Consider the following 21559-nt stretch of genomic DNA (forward strand, 5'->3'; position numbering starts at 1 on the left):
TGCTTTGCACTTCATCCACATAAAGCCTTATTACCCAGGTTTAAGCAGACAGAGTGAATTTCACCAATAGTGCAACAGTTTAATGTAATTTTCCAGACCATATTTCCCTTTTTACACTTTTCTGTAGAATGATAGTACATTATATTCTGACTGACAGATGGAGCAGATGGTTTACACGGAATTAAAGTCAAGTAAATCTGTTTTCTTTCTCCATTTTACAGATTATGCATTCCTATAGATCCAAGCTTAGAGGGGTAAAAATGGGTGTTGTTTGAAAATGGTGTTTTACGGTTTTGGTGCTAAAGCAAAGACAAAGCTTACTTGTTCTTATGGAAAGGGAACAGGGGAAAATTGGTTTCTGAGGGAATGCAGTACATATTATTTTATTCCTATTCTCTTTTATAAGAGTTGCTATTAATTATAAACTAGCCTGTTACTTTGAAGACAATAAAAATGCTATTTTTCCCCAATCACTGTACATTTTTTTGTATTCTATTTTGAAACGAGAGATGCCCACTTAGAAGAAATGTACAATCACATTCTGCTTTCCGACCCCAATTCAATAAGGTGCTTAAGGACATGCCTAACTTTAAGTCATTTTTGGGACTGGCTTCCTAATTCAGCGAAGTGCTTAAGAGTCTGAAATATTACTGCCATTTGATCATACTGCCTTGAAATAAGGAACAAAACTCATTTCATAAGGGGTGAAGCTAGCACCTCTGAAAAAAAACCAGACCTCTTGTTTGGGTGGCTAAAGATAGATTTAAAAGCATAGGTTTAGACATCCAAATTTGAAAGTGTTGCCCAAAGTAGTTAAATTAGATACCCTAAGATTAAATTTGGCCTCAATAAAATCAATGGCAAAATTCCCACTGACGTTAATGGAGTCAAGCTTTTATATATAAAGAATATTTAACCTCATCCTGGGCCTGAGCCAAAGCTCATTGAAATCAGTGGAAAGACTCCCACTGACCTCTATGAGGGCTGGATCCCGCCTTTGATGTTCATTGATCGAAGAATAACTGGATTTTAAAATATAGCGGATTGACTTAGTTTACATAAAAATCAACATACTAATCAGATCAGTATAGCAATAAAATAGCTCATGGATTCCCAGTAATTAGTCTTAAATAGCGATTTTATTATAATTTTGCATGATTAAAAAGGTTGAATAGGACCCAGCAGCACTTAATAATGGATATATTTGGATTCAGATGTATTTCTTTTCCAAATGTCCTGTACTATATTATTGTATCTTTTAAGATGGCTTGCTAAAAGCACAGTCAAAGCAGATCAGATATGAATCTTAATCAGCTTCTTTTGTTACCTTTTGGTGACTCATCTGCCATTTTGTTGCCCAAATTCAAGTCTGATAAGTGACAAGTAATGCACACATCAAAAAAATAATCTCAACTACACATATATAATGATGGATTCTAAAATAGCTGTTACCACTCAAGAAAGAGAGCTTGGAGTCATCATGGATAGTTGCTGGAAAACTTCAGCTCAATGCACAGCAGCAGTCAAAAGTGCTAACATGTCAGGAACTATTAGGCTAAATATCATAATGCCACTATAAAAGTCCATGGTATGCTCTCCAGTTCTGGTCACCTCATCTGAAAAAGGTGGTAGTAAAACTGGAAAAGGTTGAGAAAAGGGAATCAAAGATGATCAAAGGTTTGGAATGGCTTCCATATGAGGAGAGACTAGAAAGATTAGGGCTGTTCATCTTAGAAAAGAGATCATTAAGGGGGAATATGATAGAAGTCTATGAGATCATGAATTGTATGGAAAAAGTGGAGAGAAGTGTTTTATTTACCCTTTCCCACAATACAAAAAAATAAGGGGTCACACAATGAAATTAATATGCAGCAGGTTAAATACAAACAAGTACTTTTTTTACACCACACAGAAGTAACCCGTGAAACACATTGCCATGGGATTTTGTAATAGTTGAAAGTATACTGGGTTCAAAAGAGAACTAGATAAGTTAATGGAGGATAGACCCACCAATGTCTATCAGCCAAGATGGTTAAGGATACCACTAAACCTCCGAGCCCAAAAGCTGGGAGGGGAATACAGGGGTGAATCTCTCCAAAATTGCCTAATTCTGCACATTCCCAGTAAAGCTCTGGTACTGCCCATTCTTGGAGACAGATATTGGGCTAGACAGACCATAGGTCTGACTCAGAATGGCAGCTCGTATGTTTAATAGTCCAAACAGTATTGAAAGAATAGCAATGGGTAGCAGAAAAATATGTATCACTATCATGAAATAAGCAGTGTTTTGTTCTCCACATATTCAGGAATTCAAGCAGCAACCTAAGGATTAAAACAAAACAAAAAACCCCACTATTATAACCTCTCTGAAATCTTAAAACAAATAAGCTCCCTCTAGTTTATTAATGCTGCCTCCTCATTTGGGAGAGACAGAAATCAATACGGAGTTGCTACCAAGTTCTAAAGTGCAAAGTTATCAAAGATATTATGTGTTGCCAGGTGAGCCTGTAAAGTAATATGACCTCCCATGTTGCTAGGATTTTATTCCTTCCCGCATGTAACTGTCAGCAAAACTATTGGCATATGAATAAAGTTACATTCAAAATGTAATTCGAAACTCATTTTAAGCAGCCTGATATTATAATGGAAACATTTACAACCCTCCAGTAAAATCTTTAGTCAGCATTTTCATTATGAACTCTGGCCTCACTGGGTTTATAATTTGGTCATGAGTGCTTGTGCAGAGCTCAAGCAATTGCAATAAAATAAAGAACAGCTTTTCAGCTACGTTAAAGACGGAGGGCAAAGCAAACAGAAGTTTTCTGGTTTCCAGTGCATTTGTACACATACATTTGAATAAAATGTTAAAGGCAGTTTGTTCAGAATAAAGACCAATCCCTAACAATCCAAATACGATCTTTGTGTATTGCCATTGTCTATATAATTCATGCTATTATTTATTGTCATTGAGAATGAAATAGCTGTATTGAACAAGATCTGTACAGGGTACTTCTCCCCCATCTCCCAAGCATTTCTGCATGGAATGGATATGGTAAGAGAGACTGCAAAGCAGTCCATTGTAACTAGGGCCCTGATCTTCAGTTGGTGAAAATTAGTACAGCTCCACTGACTCCCACAGAACTATGCCAATTTATAGCAATCAAGGCTCTGTCCCTAACTTAATTTATTATACTTATCACCATATTACAGCTCAGAGGACAGCTGATGGAGATGCCACTAGATCAATGCCTATATGGATGCAATGTCTGAAGACCCCTAAATAGAACAGAACTGTCACCATTCTAACCCATTAATTGAATTAGCAATCAAAGACACAGAAACCAGAACATAGGACACTATTCTTGAGAATGAGGAATTTGATATACACCATAAAATTTATAGAGGAATAAACACACAACCCAAATAGTCCATTTTGGCAAAACCTGTTGAAATAAAAACAGCTTAACATCTTTTATAGAGGCTGGATGAGTGGAAACATGGCATGTATTTTTAAAGGAAAAGTCAGATGCTTTTCCAAAACTTTTCTGAACATTTCCAGAGCAAAGAGGTTTGGAAATATCACAAGAGCAGCTTGGCTTGTAAATGTTCCTGCTTTCAGTTTCAAACTCTGCAATAACAGCTTAGTTATGATATTTCCACGTTCACTCCTTGCTAAAACAAAAAATTTCAAAAGGTGAATGGATATATTCTATGAAACGACACTGTCTTCACAATAGACATGACATTTTCAGTATTGTCAACTCTCACACTTTGGTGTATTTCTAAAAGCCCCTACTCCTGGAGGCATGAAACTCACACAATCACATGGAGGGGGCGGGGGAGGTTTCTAGCCCTCATGGTTGCAGAGAAAAACTTGAAAATGTGATTTTTCAATCCTCCATAACCAAAAGGCAAACAGAAAGAATTCAACATGTATTTTTATGAAGAGTCTCATGATTTTCAGCCCATCTTGTCATTTTTCTGGCCGTGTGTGCGCGCGTGCGTGTGAGAGAGAGACTGGCAATATTGTATTTCATCAAAGGATCATCAGTGTAAGAAAGACTCACCCGGTCCTTGTGCTGGTATCCATACAGGATCAGTGCAAGTACAGAAAATGTTAAAACAAGGCTTCCTTGTACTTAATTATCCATATGCACTGTGTAATTTAACTTTAATTTTCCTAACCCTTTTAATGGAAGAAAAAGGACCCTGATTCTTAGTCTATGTAAGATCTCTATTTGTGAGAACAAGTTTTCCAGTGTAGCATTCTTTAGGAGCAATTTTCTTTTTAGTTGAATGCAGAGATACAATACATTTGCCAGGACATCAGAGCAGCATATACGGTAGAATTTTCAGGCTACAGAGTAATATGGAAAATATCAAGTACATAAAAGTGGGCTTGAATTACACAGATTACACTGACACCTTCCTAGGATGGGAAGGCACCAGTGCCTGCAGGTAACTGTGCTCATAAATTTACAGAGCAAAATTAAATTAATGGCACCCACAATGCTATTCCAAAGGCTAAAGCTACGATTTCTGGTCACAAAGGCCTTCATGACATAATTTAGAAGTCACAAAAGGTCAGCTCTAGCCTTAAAAATTTACAGCAATGAACTATTTCAATAGTAATTGAGGATGAAATCCTACAGATACAGACTACCCAACCCAACTCTGCTTTGTGCTACATAGGAAGCATTCACAAATTAAGGCTGTTTCTGTGGAAAGTGTGTAGGGGAATATTTGAGAGTGAACATCATTGTGATGAAGGTATGGTCAGTGGGTCTGTGAAATGAGTATATTTACTGCCCATTGGCTACAAATCCTGTGGTTTGGGTTGGCAAAAACATATCCTTGTCACTGCAATAGCCATGGAATGCAGTAGTGGCATGGTCCAGCTAACCAGTTCCCCCCACCCTACTTCAAAGTTGGGGGGAAGGATTTTTCTTTTAGCTACCTCTGCATTGTAACCAGGAGTGCCCAGAGATCTTTCCGGGGATCAGCTGATAAAAGGTAAGCCACATAATTAAAAAAAAAAAAAAAAAAAAAGAATTTGGGGTAACTTTAATATAGAGTGAACAGTTCCATCTCAATTAGTGTGTGCTTTTAAGAAACAAGATGTGTGCTCAGAAATTACATATTGCCCACAGTTTGCAAAAGATAAGTGAGCTTTATTTCTGCCCTGCTTATCTCTATTTATTTTTCCCCTCTGTCATTTAGGCCCTATGTTGGCCTTGCCCTCGCATTTTGATCATCTTAGGTGCCAATTAAGTCATTGGGACCAAATTATTGTACCAGTTTTGCATAAATCATAGAAGCAATACTTTTTTGAATGCTTAACAAGACTAAGATTCACTGGCAAAGGAGGTGAGAGCAAGTAGTCATGGAAGAAACTTCTCAGAGCACAAGAATTGCAATTTTTTTTAGTTTATGTCAGATTTAAGCCTTTTTTCCGTAAAGCAGTTAAGCATATAACTAAGCAGATGAACAGTATGATTAAAGTTAATGAGACTATCCCTGTGCTTAAAGTTATGAATGCGCTTAAGTGCCTTGCAAAGTAAGGGCCATATCTGAGAAAATAAATATAGAATCCCTTACTATTATAAAATTATAGGAAATCATCCTTTTTATTATCCATCATGATGATGGATGATTTATTTTGCCCAAAGGGTTGAGCATTGTACTAGCTTCTGGACAAACACAGACAATCCCTCCCCTGAAGAGCTTACAACATAATGCTTTTGGTTTAGAATTAGAACATGGCAATCTCTAGCAGTAGAAGCTGAATGTTATGTGTCAAATTCTGACAATAACAAACACACTGGGATTAACAGCTCAATTGCACCATGAAAGGAAATGTATAACTGCCTGTGTACATACCTGCATAACAATTTTACTTAGGGCTGCCACCAGCCTGTCTGCAAGTGTGTGCCCCCACCTCCACTCCCACCCCCTCTCGGGCACAAAGCCTTCAATATTTTGTACTCCAACAATCATCATAGAATCTCAGGGTTGGAAGGGACCTCAGGAGGTCATCTAGTCCAACCCCCTGCTCAAAGCAGGACCAAACCCAACTAAATCATCCCAGCCAGGGCTTTGTCAAGCCTGACCTTAAAAATCTCTAAGGAAGGAGATTCCACCACCTCGATAGGGAACCCATTCCACTGCTTCACCACCCTACTAGTGAAAAAGTTTTTCCTAATGTCCAACCTAAACCTCCCCCTCTGCAACTTGAGACCATTACTCCTTGTTCTGTCATCTTCTACCACTGAGAACAGTCTAGATCCATCCTCTTTGGAACCCCCTTTCAGGTAGTTGAAAGCAGCTATCAAATCCCACCTCGTGGGGGGGGCGGTTATCAGAAGGTTGCCCCAGGGAAAGGCTGGGGAAAACAGTTTGGTTTATGTGGGTTTCTTTCCAACTCAAATCTGGTTACCAGTTTAATCCCGAGTATGAGTTGAGGATTCGTCTGAATGATCTCGAGGGCTCAACAGTAATTGCCACACAAAACAGCATAAAGCTCTGCTTTTTTTCACACAAGAAAAAAAGATCCCTCTCCAAGCTAGTGGGTGGGCAGTACTTCAGGACACCGTCAAGAATGGTTTCTGCTCCCAGAGATAGCCCATTTTAACCCTTACTACAATGCAGATGGGCTAGGAGTTTTCATGCCAACTCTTCCATGACCACTGAAAGCCCAGGCCAGTCACAAAGGTCAACCTCCCTCTCATAGCATAATAAACATGACATAAGAGGAAGACAGGTCAGGTACAACTATTTGATTTGAGCTTCCCAGATCAATTCATGGGTTACAGGAAAGTTAAAGATAGGGATTCTTATTTATGTAAGAAAAGGATTAGGATTCGTACTTAATGATGATGACAATGTTCAGTAGTTAAACATTTTACTGTTCTCTTTTGAAGAGGCAAACTTTCATAACAGAATTTGGTGGGACAGGGAACGGGAATACTGTATGAGTAAATAATTTATAATTCAATGGAAGAAAATGAAGGAACTTTATAATGGAAGGTTCAAGCTTGTCAGACATCACATTCCCTATAGTGTTGAGTTTCTTTCTATTGTTTGTGTATGTTTAGCTTTTACTAGTGTAAGTCAGAAACACATCGTTTGGGCATATAGCCACTATATGTAATTAAACATTCAATAGCATTCTTGTATGAAAGTATTGGAAATTACATTCTTTAGGAATCAGTGTACAAAAAGTGTACAACTTTTAAAACATTATTGCTGAAAAATATAAGACTACTCAATAATATTCTATTTGATTATACACATCATAATCATCCCATTACAAAGTCCTATCCTGACCTTGTTTCTTTGTGTAAAAACATATCACATAAGTTTACACCAGTATAGGAGAGGACTGATGGTTTCAGCTTCCTTAGCTAAACCAATAACTTTAAAGAACATATAATTTTGTATTAATTGATCTTTCATTTTGCCTTGAAAATAAGCATGAGTAATTTTAGAATATTATAAGTACTTACACATTTCTGTTATTACTAAACTGCGTGTGTGTAGTGTGTCGGTTTGATGAGGACATTTTCATGCTCTTTTTGTGGATTTTGGAGGATTCTGAAGTCCAAAGTGTGATGCGCATGCTCGTGAGCATATCGGGCAGATAAAGTCATTGGTTAGCGTCTTGGTAGCTATAGCAGTAGTATGCCACTTTTCCCCTGCCAGCTAACAATCGATTATTTCTTTCCTCTTCAAAGGCTTGGAAAGCTCCGAATGTTGCGTGCTGCCATGCTGATCTATTTAACGCAGCCTTCTCAAGATCATCTGGCTTTATTGCACCAAAGTGTATGCTGTTCTTGATACGGTCCTTGTAGTGCTTAATTCCGATGTCCTTGTGCCAATTTTCTATAGAAAATTTTTCTGGAGAGTCAATGTTCAGGGATCCTAATGCTGTGTCCAACCCAGCGTACCTGGGCTTTTATCAGCATGTCCTTGATGCTTATGTATCAGGGGGTAGCCGGGTTAGTCTGTATCCACAAACAAGACTAACAAATTTATTTGGGCATAAGCTTTTGTGGGTAAAAAACCTCACTTCTTCAGATGCATGGAGTGAAAGTACTGTCACTGGCCTCGAGCTGTTTGATATGCCATTTGTATGGCATCCAGGTCTCTCAGCCATAGAGGAGAGATGTGAGCACAAAAGCATTATAAAGTTCTATTTTTGTTGAGAGGGTTATGTTGTGGGATTTCAGGACTTTGTTACATAGCTTCTCAGTCATTAGGAAAGCTCTCTCTTTATCAAGAGATCCATCATTGGAGATATTGCTGCCAAGATAGGTAAAACTGTCAACTTGCTTTAGTTAGATTCCAATAATGGATATGCTAGGGGATATGACACTGAGCGGTAAAGATGATTGGTGCAACACCAGAGTTTTCTCTAGGTTGATTGTAAAGCCAAACAATTTTGATGCATCAGCGAAGCAATCTCTGATGCACTGGAGATCTCCCTGTGTGTGTGCTAGCAGGGCATAATCATATGCAAAGAGTGCTTCTCTTAGTAGTAGTTCTGTTACTTTTGTTTTTTGCTTTAAGCCTTGTAAGATTGAAGACTGAGCCATCGTGTCTGTATCTGATGTAGATGCCTCTGTTGAGCCCATTTATAGCATGGTTGAGAACTTGGGTGAAGAAGAGATTGAACAATACAGGGGCAAGGGCTCATCTCCATTTGAAATGGGAAAGGAGTCAATGAGATCTCCATTAAAAAGTACCTGACATTGCATCCCCTCGTGAAATAAACAAATTATCTTTATCAGTTTTGGGGGGCAACCAAGTTTGCTGATGATCATCCATAATTCTTCTCTATTGACTGTATCAAATGCTTTTGTCAGATCAATTAAGACACTAAACAGATTCATGTTTGTTCAATACATTTTTCTTGTATTTGCTGGATACTAAAAAATCATGTCTATGGTCCTACAACCAGGTCTGAATCCACACTGAGTCTCAGGTAGATTGGCTTCTGAGACAGATGAAATCAGTCAGCTCAGGAGCAAAGATTTTTCCCAGAAACAGATAGGAGAGATATCCCACGCTAGTTATCACAGACCATTTTGCTGCTTTTATTTAAAAATAAAGGAATAATTGTGGAATCTGAAGTCCTGTGGCATTTCTTCTTTGTCCCAGATGGCAATAAGGATCTTCTGGAGTGCTATTACCACCTTTGGACCTGCAGATTTATATATTTCTGCTAGTATTCCATCTCTGCCCGAGGACTTTCCTGAGCTCATCATACTGATTGCCTTTTGTATTTCTTCAAGTGAGGGGGGGGCAAGTCAAGGTGGTGCTGAATAGACTTGAGGCATCTTATTAATAGCACTTTTTTCAATTGAGGATAATCCATTCAGTACCTGGCTGAAATAGTCAGCCCATCTCTGTTCCATGCCATGTTTGTCCTTGATGACTGTCCTGCCATCAGTCATCATGAGCGAACCTGTGCCCACCTTTGAAGGTCCATAGACTAGCATCAAGGAATCAATGAACTTGTTTGTTTCTGCATACATTTGAACGTCTTCTGCTACCTTCTCCCACCATTTATCTTGTATTAAGTGTAGCTGTCTGTGTCTTGCTTTGCAGGTGTTTGAATCTCTCTCTCTGAGGTGGACTCAATATCATTTTGCCAGATTTGGAAAGCCTTCCCCCGCCTCCTTCTTCTCTCTTTCAAGTGTACTGGGATTTCCTCATCATTTTCATCAAACCAGTCATGGTGAGCCTTTTCCTTCCTTCCAAGGACATCAGTTGCAGTTTTTTGTACCGTATCTCTGAATTCCTCCCATGAGACAGGGTTATCACTAAGATTGGTTTCTAGTGCACTTTGTAGCTTGTCTCAATAGGATGCATGGTTTATTTTAGCAATATCGGGGGCCATCTTGATTGTGTTTGGGCATTTCTGGTATGAATGCCCAGTGTGTAGATACTAGTAAACTGTAGGTACTGGTATAAATCATAGTCATGCATATTCAGTATTGCTTGATGTATCTGTGAGGCAAACTGGAAGGTCAGGAGTTTAGACTATGACTTCTAGGATCTGATCCAGCAGTCTTTACTCACACATTAATTCAATGGATTATTCTCATGAGTAAGAGTTGTAAAATCAAGACAGGCTGGTATCTTCCTCAATTAATTTTGCTGTTACCAATTCATATTTACCTACTGAAAATCATCATAAAGGACAAACTGGCTTACCTTTTATGGGTCTTCATGGTCTATCGTCACAGTACCGTTCATCACTTACACACCATCAAGATGCCCATCCCTGCAAACACTCTGCTAATGATGCCAATGTTGATTGCCATTTGCAAATTTTCCAACAAGCGTCTTTGCATTTTTTCCTATACCATGCCTTCTGGATAGGGCCTGCCCTGTGTAAAAATCCCAGAAACTATTCACTATCCTCTTAAAATAACTTCTTAAATCCTACCTATGCCATGTTACGTTCTTAGCTCAGGTGTCAGAGGTCTGGGTGGTGGAGCTATAGGTTCTAACCTTGCTGATGAGCCTCGTGAATGTCAGCAAGATGCCACATGGTGTAATTTCCATATTTTCAATTGATTTTTTTTAAAACCTAGTAAATTATATACACTAAAATATGTTAAAAGAATATTACAGTTGCAAAGGCAAGCAGTGAAAAGTTAAGAAATGTCACTATTAAGTTTGCATGTGCAACCTTATTTCAGGCCCCTTGTGTGTATGTATTATGATACAGTCTAATTACATGATGACATACTATTTTTATTACAGGACCCCTCACTAATCCAGTGTACAGATGATGCCCAATTAATAGACAACTATTCAATGCTTTGTTTTCTTCTCATTAGTTCATTATGTGGATCCATGCCTTATTTGTTAAATAAAATTCAAACCATGACCTGAAGACAGAATTTCCTCGTGGGCATTTCTATGGTGTTCATCACTATAGTATTTGAATACTTCATACACATTAATTTATTTCCACGACACCCAAAGGTAGAGGAAGACTGTGTACCCAAAACAGGAAAAAAACCCACAAAATTAATGTCCACCCTGTGAAAAGTTTGGTGTAAGTGATTTGCCTAGCACCACAATTCTGTGGCCAAGCCTGGGATAGAATCCAATTTCCAGGGCAGCATCCAACTGCCTTACATGAGACCACCCTTTCTCTTCTTGCAATCCCTGGCTCATTCACTACACAACTTTCAACTTCTGCAACAAATGAGGTAGGGGGTCCTTTAGACAACACTATTCTCCCCAGAGTAGGTCTATTCTGTGCACAGAATAAAGAAAATTGTTCTGGGTTGATCAAAATATTTTGATACAATTTAAATATTTTTTTCTGATTTTGAATTTTCAAGCTTCAAAAAAGTATATATAAAACCAATGATTTTTGTTTTGAAAATTTGTTTCAAAATGAAAAAAAGTGAGATGTTACATTCTGAAAATGTTGAAAGAGATAGTTTGATATTAAAGTGTTTCATTTTTTCTGAATGAAGTTTTGTTGAAATCAACATTTCTAAACATCGATTTTGACATAAACATTTTTCATTGAGAAACCATTTCAACGACAAAAATTCCAGACAGCTCTAGACCTGAGGAAAATAAGTAACATATGATAAGCTAATTAAAGACTGTATCATAATACATATTTATACAAAAGAGGACCAAATTAAGCTTGCATAGGTAGTTTAATTAGTTTACTTCCATTTTGCTTTCTTTAACCTTTTCTATTGTTTTCTCATTCTGTTTTAATATTTTTACTTCTCTTCTGCTCTCTTCCCCCCTTCTCTCTTTCTCCAGAACCAATTCCCCTGTCTGTTGCTCCCATATCCTTCTGTCCTGCTCCTTCCTCGTCCTTGTCTGGGTTTCCCTCTTATTTCTTCCCTCTGAGACACCATAACCTCTCTCTTTTTCTGATTCCCTTAGCTTAAGGAAGCAAACTATGATGTTTGAGAACCCCTGCCCTAGAATAATAGCCATAAAGTGTAGGTAGTAACAAGAAGCTACACCAAAATAGTTGCAACCTGGCCAAGCCACTGTTTCTGGTGAGAGAAAAGGAGCACAGAGGTAGAGGCTGCCTGTGGGAATGTCTCAAACTCCACAGGGCTGTGATTCCTACTAGGTTCCTGATCCTATATGGAGTACTGACATCATGGAAGCGTAGGGTGCATCTGCTTGAAGACCCATTGACTTCATTGGGGTTCCATGAAGGCGTGTGCCTGGAGGGTTCTCAGTTCAGGATTGGGGCCTGACTTTCCAGGCCCACCCTTTTCTATACTGCATTCCCACTGGTCCGTTGGTGACAATGGGATGGGGTAGAATAACTCATCAAGTATGTTTGACTTCATGGAACTACTCACATGGGTAAAGTTAAAGCATGTATGTGTTTGCAGGATCAGGGCTATAAAATTCTCAACCAAGCCATCTCTTCCTTCCAGTTTACACATCTGTAATACATGCATAATAAATACTTTAGTCCAAACCTTCAAAGGTGTTTAGGCACCTAACTCTCATTGAAATCAATGAGAGTTAGATACCTAAATACCTTTGAGGGTTGGGGCCTTCCTTCTTTCCATTGATTGTTTGCTCAATATTTTTTGATCTCTGAATGAGAGCTGCTCTTAAATTGTAAAGTATTGTTACTATTCAGGTTATTAGTAAATCATTTAGATATATCCCTTACAACTGATACAAACATTTAGCCAATATTTACTCAGCTATTTATACCTTTTCAGAGATATTTTCTGTCACAAACAATGAAGATGGCTGCATGTTGTATAGGCTTCTGAAATATGTTTTTCCTACTCATTTCCAGAGCAATGAAAGTATAAAATTCCATTATGCAAAGTCAATTTAACTAAATAAGCTCAAAGGAGTTGAGCACTTAACTGACCATATAAATGAAATAAAATTATAGAATCATAGACGTTTAGGGTTGGAAGAAACATCAGGAGGTCATCTAGTCCAACCTCCTGCTCAAAGCAGGACCAAACACCAAATAAATCATCCCAGCCAGGACTTTGTCAATTCAGGCCTTAAAAAACTTTTAAGGATGGAGATTCCACTACCTCCCTAGGTAACCCATTCTAGAGCTTCACCACCCTCTTAGTGAAATAGTGTTTCCTAATATCCAACCTAGACTTGAAACCATTGCTCCTTGTTCTGTCATCTGCCACCACTAAGGACAGCTGAACTCCATCCTCTTTGGAACCCTCCTTCAGGTAGCTGAAGGCTGCTATCAACCCCCCCACTCTTCTCTTCTGCAGACTAAACAAGCCCAGTTCCCTCAGCCTCTCCTCATAAGTAATGTGCCCCAGCCCCCTGATCATTTTCATTGCCCTCCACTGGACTCTCTCCAATTTGTCCACATCCTTTCTGTAGTGGGGACGCAATACGCCAGATGTGGTCTCACCAGAGGGGAATAATCTCTTCCCTCAATCTGCTGGCAATGCTCCTACTAATGCAGCCCAATATACTGTTAGCCTTCTTGTTGACACATAATCAGCTTCTCATCCACAGTAATCTCCAGGTCCTTTTCTGCAGAACTGCTGCTTAGCCAGGTCAGTCCCCAGCCTTTAGTGGTGCACGGGATTCTTCCGTCCTAAGTGCAGGACTCTGGACTTGCCCTTGTTGAATCTCATCAGATTTCTTTTGGCCCAATCCTCCAATTTGTCTAGGTCACTCTGGACCCTATCCCTACCCTCCAGCATATCTACCTCTCCCCCCAGCTTAGTGTCATCCATGAACTTGCTGAGGGTGCAATCTATCCCATCATCCAGATCATTAATAAAGATGTTGAACAAAACCAGCCCCAGGATCGACCGCTGGGACACTCCGCTTGATACCAGCTGACAACTAGACATCGAGCCGTTGATCACTACTCGTTGAGCTTGACAATCTAGCCAGCTTTCTATCCACCCATCTTTATGTTGCACAATTCAGAGAGACAAACAGACATTTCATAGATTAACACACAAATGCAAGTGATTTTCTCCATTGTTGGATCATGGCTAAGTAATCCTGAGAAAAGTGAGCTCTGCAGCCCGGATATTTAATCAGCATCTGGGTCTGGACAGCTCATACTAACACATGGCTGCAAAATGGAACTTGAAAGGAAAAAAGGAAAAAGCAACCCAAAACATTTTTGAAGCCACCAATTTTTACAAACCAATTCAAATCCATCTCATGGATTTACATGATAGCAAGATCACTTTTCTGCATTCATAACACAAACTGCTAACAATTTTTGACAAACTGGATATATTTTTATCCAAAAGGTATAAACAGGTGATTCATCATTTCATTCCTCAAATAAAGTGTTGTGGATATAAGGATTTAAATTTAAGCTTTGATTTATTTTAAACAGACCATCGGACATTCTGATTTAAAACAAAAAAACCCACAGCTTTGCATTTGAACTTGTCTCACCTATGACCTCTTAAAATCTTAAAAAACACTTGTAGAAATCTAGGTTATCAACAGCTGCCTGGGCCTTATGCTAGAAAACTCACGTTTTGATATTCTAATCTCCAATACCATTATCCATTTTTAACTAGTCTCTGATTAAGGCCTCAATCCTGCAAAGCCTCTTAACTTTACAGCTCTGAGCAGTATCATCAAAGTGAGTGGAACTACTCAAGAGTTTGTAGCGTTAAAGCACATACACTCCCTATCCCCTCACCAAAAACAGTGGCTTGGCCAGGTTGCAGCCATGTTGGTATTAGCTTCTTGCCAGCTCCTCCATCAGGGCAGGGGGGTTTTCAAACCCGGTCATAGCGGGTATCCCTCAGCTAAGAAAAAAAAAAACAAAAAAAAAACAACAACAACAAACCAGTGGTGCTGCCCCAGGGTTTACTACACAAGGAACTAGAAATGCTCTACTCTGCAAGAACATGAGTAATAAAGTAGAAGGGCTGTGATCCAACTGAAACGTACGAAAAACACACACATGTGGGGGCCTCCTCGTTTTTACTTCTTATTCATGGGGAAAAGACCCTTCCCTCCGCACCTTTCCCTGCCCATGCTCCTGTGCATCCCCTCCCGCCCCCCCAAGGGTCTCACAGCAGCTCCTCTTTCTGAGCTCTGCCCCCTGCCCTGCTCTAGTTCCTATCCGCTCAGGGTGCACCCTATGCCCAGCTCCCTCCCCGGAGCCTGGAGAGCTGCTCAGCCTGTTCCCTGCAATGGATTCGATCTTTTGCCCAGCTCTCCTCCCAAGACGCTGTCCCTGTCCCCTGCCCAGCTCTCTCTCTGGCAGGCAGCTCTGTCTGCCCCCAGTGCAGGGGCGCGCACTCACCCGGATCCCTGCCCTTCGCCCCCACACACAGCTCACCTGTGTCCCCTGTTCCCTTGCGCCGGGACGGGGGAACGAAAGGAGCGGGCAGCTGCTGCCGCACCGTTTACACGGGCTCGGCTCTACCAGAGAGCAGCCTCTGTCTGCAGGAGTCCTCCGCAAGCCCTGGGGCGGCCTTCAGCAGCAGCCGCAGCAGCAGGCCAATATCAGTATAGCTGAGCCACACCCACTGCGCTGCCAGGGTTGGGGAAAGGATAAACAACGCCTCTGTTTGAGAGCGGCCGTTGTAGGGGTTACGGAGCTTGGCGCTGCACATAGTGGTGCTTGGGGCAGCATGAACTTTTGTCCTTCTTGCTGTATCAGTACTTTGGTATCACCTGTTAAGCAGCTTTTAAGGGAACGCTTCTCCGCTGCTCTCGTTCTGTTGCCTTTGATCCCCACCCTAGTGCAGCGATGCAATAGTATTGAGCCCTCCAAAGGTCAATTCCTCAATGTAAAACCACTGAGCTCTCTGTACCATAGGCTTCCGTTGTAGCCTGGCTCCCCACTCATCCTCGACCCCTGCACAGAAACCTCTTCTCAGCCATGATCTCCTAGGTATCCTCTGTCAACCTCTTTCCATTCATCTCCACAAATCCCCAGGGACTCTGCCCTCTCTCCACCCCCATTCACCCACCACACCCTGAAATCATTAAAGGTGAAACAGAGGGATTATAATTTCACATTAAGTGCAAATTTCAATGCAACTTTAAAAATAGTATCACCAAGAATACCTGCATAATGTTCCATCCCTTACAAAATAAGTAACCTGGCCTGCTATTTCCTGGGACATTTAATAATTTCTGAAATGAGAATTTGTGGTATAAAGTTATGGGTCAGGATATTAGATCTCCACAAGAGAAGTACAGTGAAATAGGCTTTATCTTTTCCCCTTTTCATTGATTATTATTTATTGATTATTTATTATTATGTTTTATTTTATTATTGGTAGGAAGTGCCAAAAATGTTAGAAAAACGTTGAAGCCTCTTTGACATGCATATTTTTAAATTGTCATAATTCAAGAACCTGTGTAGTTCACTTCAGATTGGTAGAACAAGTCTACCTCTGCCCCTCATCTAAATTTAGTAATTCTGTGGCTAACATGATATTTTATGTGGATTTTAGAGGGAAAGTTAAAATTATGCTTATGATTTAAATTCAGTTCAAACCTTAACTACAAAGTGAATCCTGCAAATCTAAAATGAACAAGCTTCCTTTTTTTGTTTGTTTGTTTTTTTGTTCTGTTTCGTTTCATTTCTTTGTTTGGATTTTTTTGTTTGTTTGTTGTTTTTAATGAGGATTTCTTCCCAACTGATTGTCCCTTACAGGAAAAAAAAACAAACTAACACACTTTCCTAAATAGTCCCTGGCTTCAAATCAAGTCCTAATGTGCTGCCTGTTAACCCTGCCTCCTAACACCTGTGCTGCTTAGCCTCTTTAAAAGGCTTGCATTCTAGTGTAGTTCAAGCAGCATTTTATCTTTTTTACTGCTGTAAGTATAGGTAAGAACTCTTACAAGTGAGGGAAAGGAAATAACAAATTTATTTTTCAAGGCCTTTATAAAGTTTAACCTTTTCTTAAAGCAGGACCCCAGTGTGAGAAAGAAGACCATTCATCAGGAAAAGAAACCTCCAAGTTTGCTGATTAGTAGGAAGAGTGCAGAGGTAAGAAAAATCAAAAATCCTTTAATACAAGTCATATTAGCTACCAACTGCTCTCAGGTTATTAGGTCATTTTTTATTTATTTTTCCCCCCTATGGACTGTTAGTCACTTCATTATAGTAACATCTCTAAATATCTGTAGTTTCTAGTTTATTTAGAATAAGGCACATTTTTGGTGTCTACCTGAGTGTCCTTGCCACCAATTAGACACTTTTTTACAAATACAATAAAATAAGTGAACAGCTTCTCTAGTGAGTCTCATGGTATTATGGGGGATGGTAATTATTTTTTATGAGCAAGTTCCTGGATTCATTTGATCATACCTTTTAAGAAGAGCAAAAGCCAAGTTTCTAGATCTCTTCAGTCTCAGAAAAGACTGAAGATGTAAAACCTTAAAGGCTCAAACCAGTGGTAAAGGTGCCAAGTAGTTTCTGGTAACATCCTGTGCAGTTGATAAACCTTGTTAATGACCAATAATATAAAGAATCCACATGGGACCTGCTGAGTTTCACATAACCATATTCACCATGTACGTGAATCCTAGAATATCAGGGTTGGAAGAGACCTCAGGAGGTTATCAAGGCTATAAGGCTGAGACATGCTGAAGCTCTAACTTTTTTCTAAAACATAAAACAGTGAGCCCTGCTAGGGGGCTTACAGGATAACTCTCAAATAGAGAGTGATGGCTTACAAAAATCATGTTGTTGCCATGATTTTGTTCTGGCTGTGCATGTAGTTTAGGAATAGATACTTTAAATAAAAAGAGGAAGGGAGCAGAGATGTGGTATGGGGGATAGGGCAGGGGAGAAAAGGTAGGAAAAGGAGGAAGGCAGGTGGAGCGAGGCTCAGTGGAAGGGAATGAGGGTGATTGTCAGAGTAATGTAATCAGAAGAGAATGTCTAATGTAAATCTATAAAAAGCAGCTTGAAGGCATTCTCAGCAGGGACTGTCAAAAGCTCTCGAGCCTCTTGCTACCAGCTTGAAGTTTGTTTGTGGGGTATGGTAGGGTTTTTCCCTCTCCTGGCCTTTGGAGATGCCTTGTGTGCTCTCTGTTTGTATGTACCTCCACACACACATAATGTGTCTTCATTTCTTCCCCCCTCCCTATCCTGCATGTTCCCTAGAGAGGAGGTAAGGATACCTCCTTCACCTTTGAAACCTTCTAAAGAGCATTGGTGTATTTCCTAATCCAGGATGGACTAATGAGAAGATCAGCGCAAAGAATGAACTTGTTTTTCTCTTTTGGTTCTCTGGCAGTTCTGAAAAGTTAAAGTTTTGGGTCAAAAAAAAAAAAGACCCCCACAGACTCTTTTCTCCACAGATGCAAATGAATGTCTAGCTAATCTCTGGATATCTATGTTGTACAACTTATTTTAATATGATTGACTGTCTTTGGTCAGGGAACTTGATGTTCAAAAATGGTAGGTGTTATTGTGGGATGGGACTGACAGAGCTGGTGCTAGGCCATTGGAGGCCCCAAGCAGGAATATTCCTCCTCTCCAAATACAATACCTAAGCAAGTTATCTCAAATGAATAGAGGGGGACCCCCCGCAAGATGCTTGGGACCTTAAGCAATTGCTTAATCTGTTTATACCTAGCTCCGGCTCTAGGGATTGACATTATTGACAGGATTCTATTTAGTTCTTACAGTGACAGAAACAGCTTATGTAACTGAGTGAGTTTCAGGATAAAGTTGAAACTTTAACTGGTAATACTGAAGACCAAGTAAGGCACTAATACCATACCTACTTTTTAATGATGGTTCCTCATTAAGCTGTGGTACTCTACATCTCCTTAGTAGGGTTGTCAAAACTCAATGAATATCTTCAATAATGAAATTTTAAGATTGCCTCTTATTATGTTTAAATGTAATACTTAGCTGAAACCACATAGCTTAGTCTTGCATTGTATTATACTAAACCTTGTATAGGGCTGCCCTGGGTATCGGAGCTTCCCAGCTCCACACATAATGAAGAATTGTGTATCTGAACAGTTGCTCTTTTCTGAATTAGACTGTTAATGGAGTAGTTATAATTTGGCCCAGACACTTATTAAAAGCTGGCATCAAATTTCCATCCTTCATTTTATAGCACAGCTGTAGTAACGCTATCTAAAGGAAATGAATAGTCAGCTAACCATGGGGTCTTGTAAAAATTCACATTATAATTTTGTTTTTCTTGAACATTTGTGAACAGTAAATTGAATTAGAGAAGCTTCCTCAGAAGCATTAATCAGCCTGCTGAGTTAAGGTACTGAGATACCAAAAATAGTTTTCCAATGGGAAAACTACTTTAAAGGAGTCTGTCTTTTTTATTTACTATTAAAGCGCCACCACTTAAATGGAGCAGCTGTGAATTTCTTAATGGAAAAATGATTGCTCTGCTGTATAAAATCTTAAATAGCACCCACCTTCAGTACTGCTTGAAACATCAAGGATTGTAGACTGGACTCTTCTGGTAATGTCTACCAACTTGCTGCTTGTAGTAGAAGACTGCCAAAAAGTTTGGAAGGTTCTTAATGTCTCAAATGTATGATAAATGAGAGAACATGGCTAGAACCTGATGATGGCAGTGGTGTCTCTCTTCCAAAAGCTCTGATCATAAATAGAGCCCCTATACTGGGTGCTGAACAAACACAAATAAAAAGATGCAACTCTTGATTTGGAGAGCAGATGCTCTTGAGACAGGATGCACCAAGTGAACATTAAAAAAAAAAAACCTAAAAAGAGGACATTTTCTTGAAACATCCTTATTCATACACACACTCTGTCTCCTTGTTTGAAAAATTGAGATCCCCTCCACAATCTAGAAATAAAGGTCTGATCATCTGGTTATGAGAGAGTTATTTCTACCACTTGGTGGCTCACTTGTTATCATTGCCAGCTATTGATGGCTAGATTGTTAAACTTCTTATGGGTATTGCATCAGAAGTGGGCCTTGAGGAATTTGAAAGAAAGGGTAGGGTTTTTATCCATTCAAGGGGGGAGGAGGAATAAGAACTAGAAAAACTTTGGGGGAGCAGGTGAATGAGCTTAAGGGCTTTCAAAGCTTGCAGAATGTGGTAGAGGCAGCATGATATGTAAGGAGGGGCACAGTTGTGAAGGTCTTTGAAATCAAAGACAAGCTCAGATTTGATGGGGATGGAAAAGGGGAGTCAGTTGAGATTAGTGTGACCTGGTCAGAACACTAGGCAGCAAAAAAGTGTCTTGGCAGCTGTCTGCTATGGATCAGAAGAGGGCTCTATGTATGATTGTCATGGAGAATTAGAAAGCTGCAGCCATCTCTATAATAGAGATGGGGCCTGAACAAGAGTTGTTTGTGTGGCATAGACAGTCTCTTTTAAGGCTCTTCAGGAGGAAGAAGTGACAGGAGTGGCAGCACAAGCTGGAGGTAAGGTAAGGGGAGGGAGAGAAGAATAATATGCATGGTGGTGGTTCTACAGGCTAGGGAGTCTGGATAAACTGATCAAAGGAAGATATTCCATAAGTGACAGTCTACTGCAGGGTTCTTCCTCTGTATAGCTAGTACTGACTGATGCTGGACTAGAAGGATCCCTGGCTTGATCAAACGTGACCATTTTTACTTCCCAAATGGAAGCTTTCATAAGGAAAGACAGTGGGATCAGTACATGGAGATCTTTCTCTAAAGAAGCATGGTGGGTAAAACTGACAGTCTTTATTTCTTCTCAAACAGCACTTCTTCACTCACACCTAAGAGAGCCATGGCCAGCTGGAAATCCTATATTGACCACCTGATGGCTGATGGGACATGCCAGGATGCTGCCATTGTTGGTTACAAAGATGTTCCTTCTGTGTGGGCTGCTGTCCCTGGCAAGATTTTTGCAGGCATCTCTCCTGTGGAGATGAATGTGGTACTGGGGAAGGATCGCTCTCTGCTATTTGTCAATGGACTGACACTGGGAGGCCAGAAGTGCTCAGTGATCAGAGACAATCTGATGATAGATGGAGAGTTCACCATGGATCTGAGAACAAAGAGCATTAAAGGAGAACCCACTTTCAACATTACAATCTCCCGAACAGCCAGAACTTTGGTTGTGCTAATGGGCAAAGAAGGAATCCATGGAGGAAATGTTAACATGAAATGCTTTGAGATGGCTTGCTACTTAAGAAATGCAGGGTACTGATGCTCCATCTGTCCACTGTGGCTCTACTGATGAAGAGAATGATTACTCTGACCATGTTCAAGACTGCAACCGTTATCTTGCACAAAGGGGAAGAATAGATATTATGCTGCAAACTCTAGCTTTAACAGTTGGCTTTTCAAAACTACTGTGTAATATGAGAATGGAAAAAATAAAAAATTGAAATAATAAATGCTATGGTGGCTTGTTACAAAGGGGGAAGAAACACAAGTAGTGTGCCCAAACTAGTGGTTCACAAGGGCAATAGCTAGAGCTGGCTGGTTTGTCAGATCCAAACACCTTGAGACAACAAATTGGGTTCAGCAAACTTTTGGTCAAATTGCAGGGAGGTTCTATTAGAAGTCAACCTGGTTCCCTTCCAGCTTGCCTCATGAGTTTCTGGAGAGTCTGGGCTTCCAGT

The 21559-nt window shown here is 39.9% G+C and overlaps 1 protein-coding gene and 1 long non-coding RNA gene across 5 annotated transcripts in view; one reads left to right on the plus strand and one right to left on the minus strand.

The window, feature by feature from the left end:
• The window catches only part of LOC123370814, a 70460-nt gene extending 54586 nt beyond the window's left edge, over positions 1–15874 (minus strand). The window contains exons 1-2 of the long non-coding RNA XR_006579568.1: positions 15335–15874; positions 10219–10394 (exon numbers count right to left, since the gene is read on the minus strand). This is a non-coding gene — a long non-coding RNA (uncharacterized LOC123370814). The remainder of the gene's footprint in view (positions 1–10218; positions 10395–15334) is intronic.
• Positions 15875–16770: 896 nt separating this feature from the next.
• On the plus strand, positions 16771–21337 carry LOC123371551 (profilin-1-like). Of its 4 annotated transcripts, none has more exons than XM_045019287.1 (3): positions 16771–16837; positions 16922–16999; positions 20687–21337. In XM_045019287.1, exon 3 carries the CDS (start codon positions 20719–20721, stop codon positions 21139–21141), a length of 423 nt encoding a protein of 140 aa, XP_044875222.1. In that variant the 5' UTR covers positions 16771–16837; positions 16922–16999; positions 20687–20718; the 3' UTR covers positions 21142–21337. The 4 variants fall into 4 exon arrangements, with proteins under 4 accessions (XP_044875222.1, XP_044875224.1, XP_044875223.1 ...); XM_045019289.1 differs by having other exon boundaries at positions 16773–16827; XM_045019288.1 differs by having other exon boundaries at positions 16775–16837; positions 16919–16999.
• Positions 21338–21559: the final 222 nt, after the last annotated feature.

The sequence above is a fragment of the Mauremys mutica genome, chromosome 5 (genome assembly GCF_020497125.1).
Source record: "Mauremys mutica isolate MM-2020 ecotype Southern chromosome 5, ASM2049712v1, whole genome shotgun sequence".
Taxonomy (NCBI): domain Eukaryota; kingdom Metazoa; phylum Chordata; order Testudines; family Geoemydidae; genus Mauremys; species Mauremys mutica.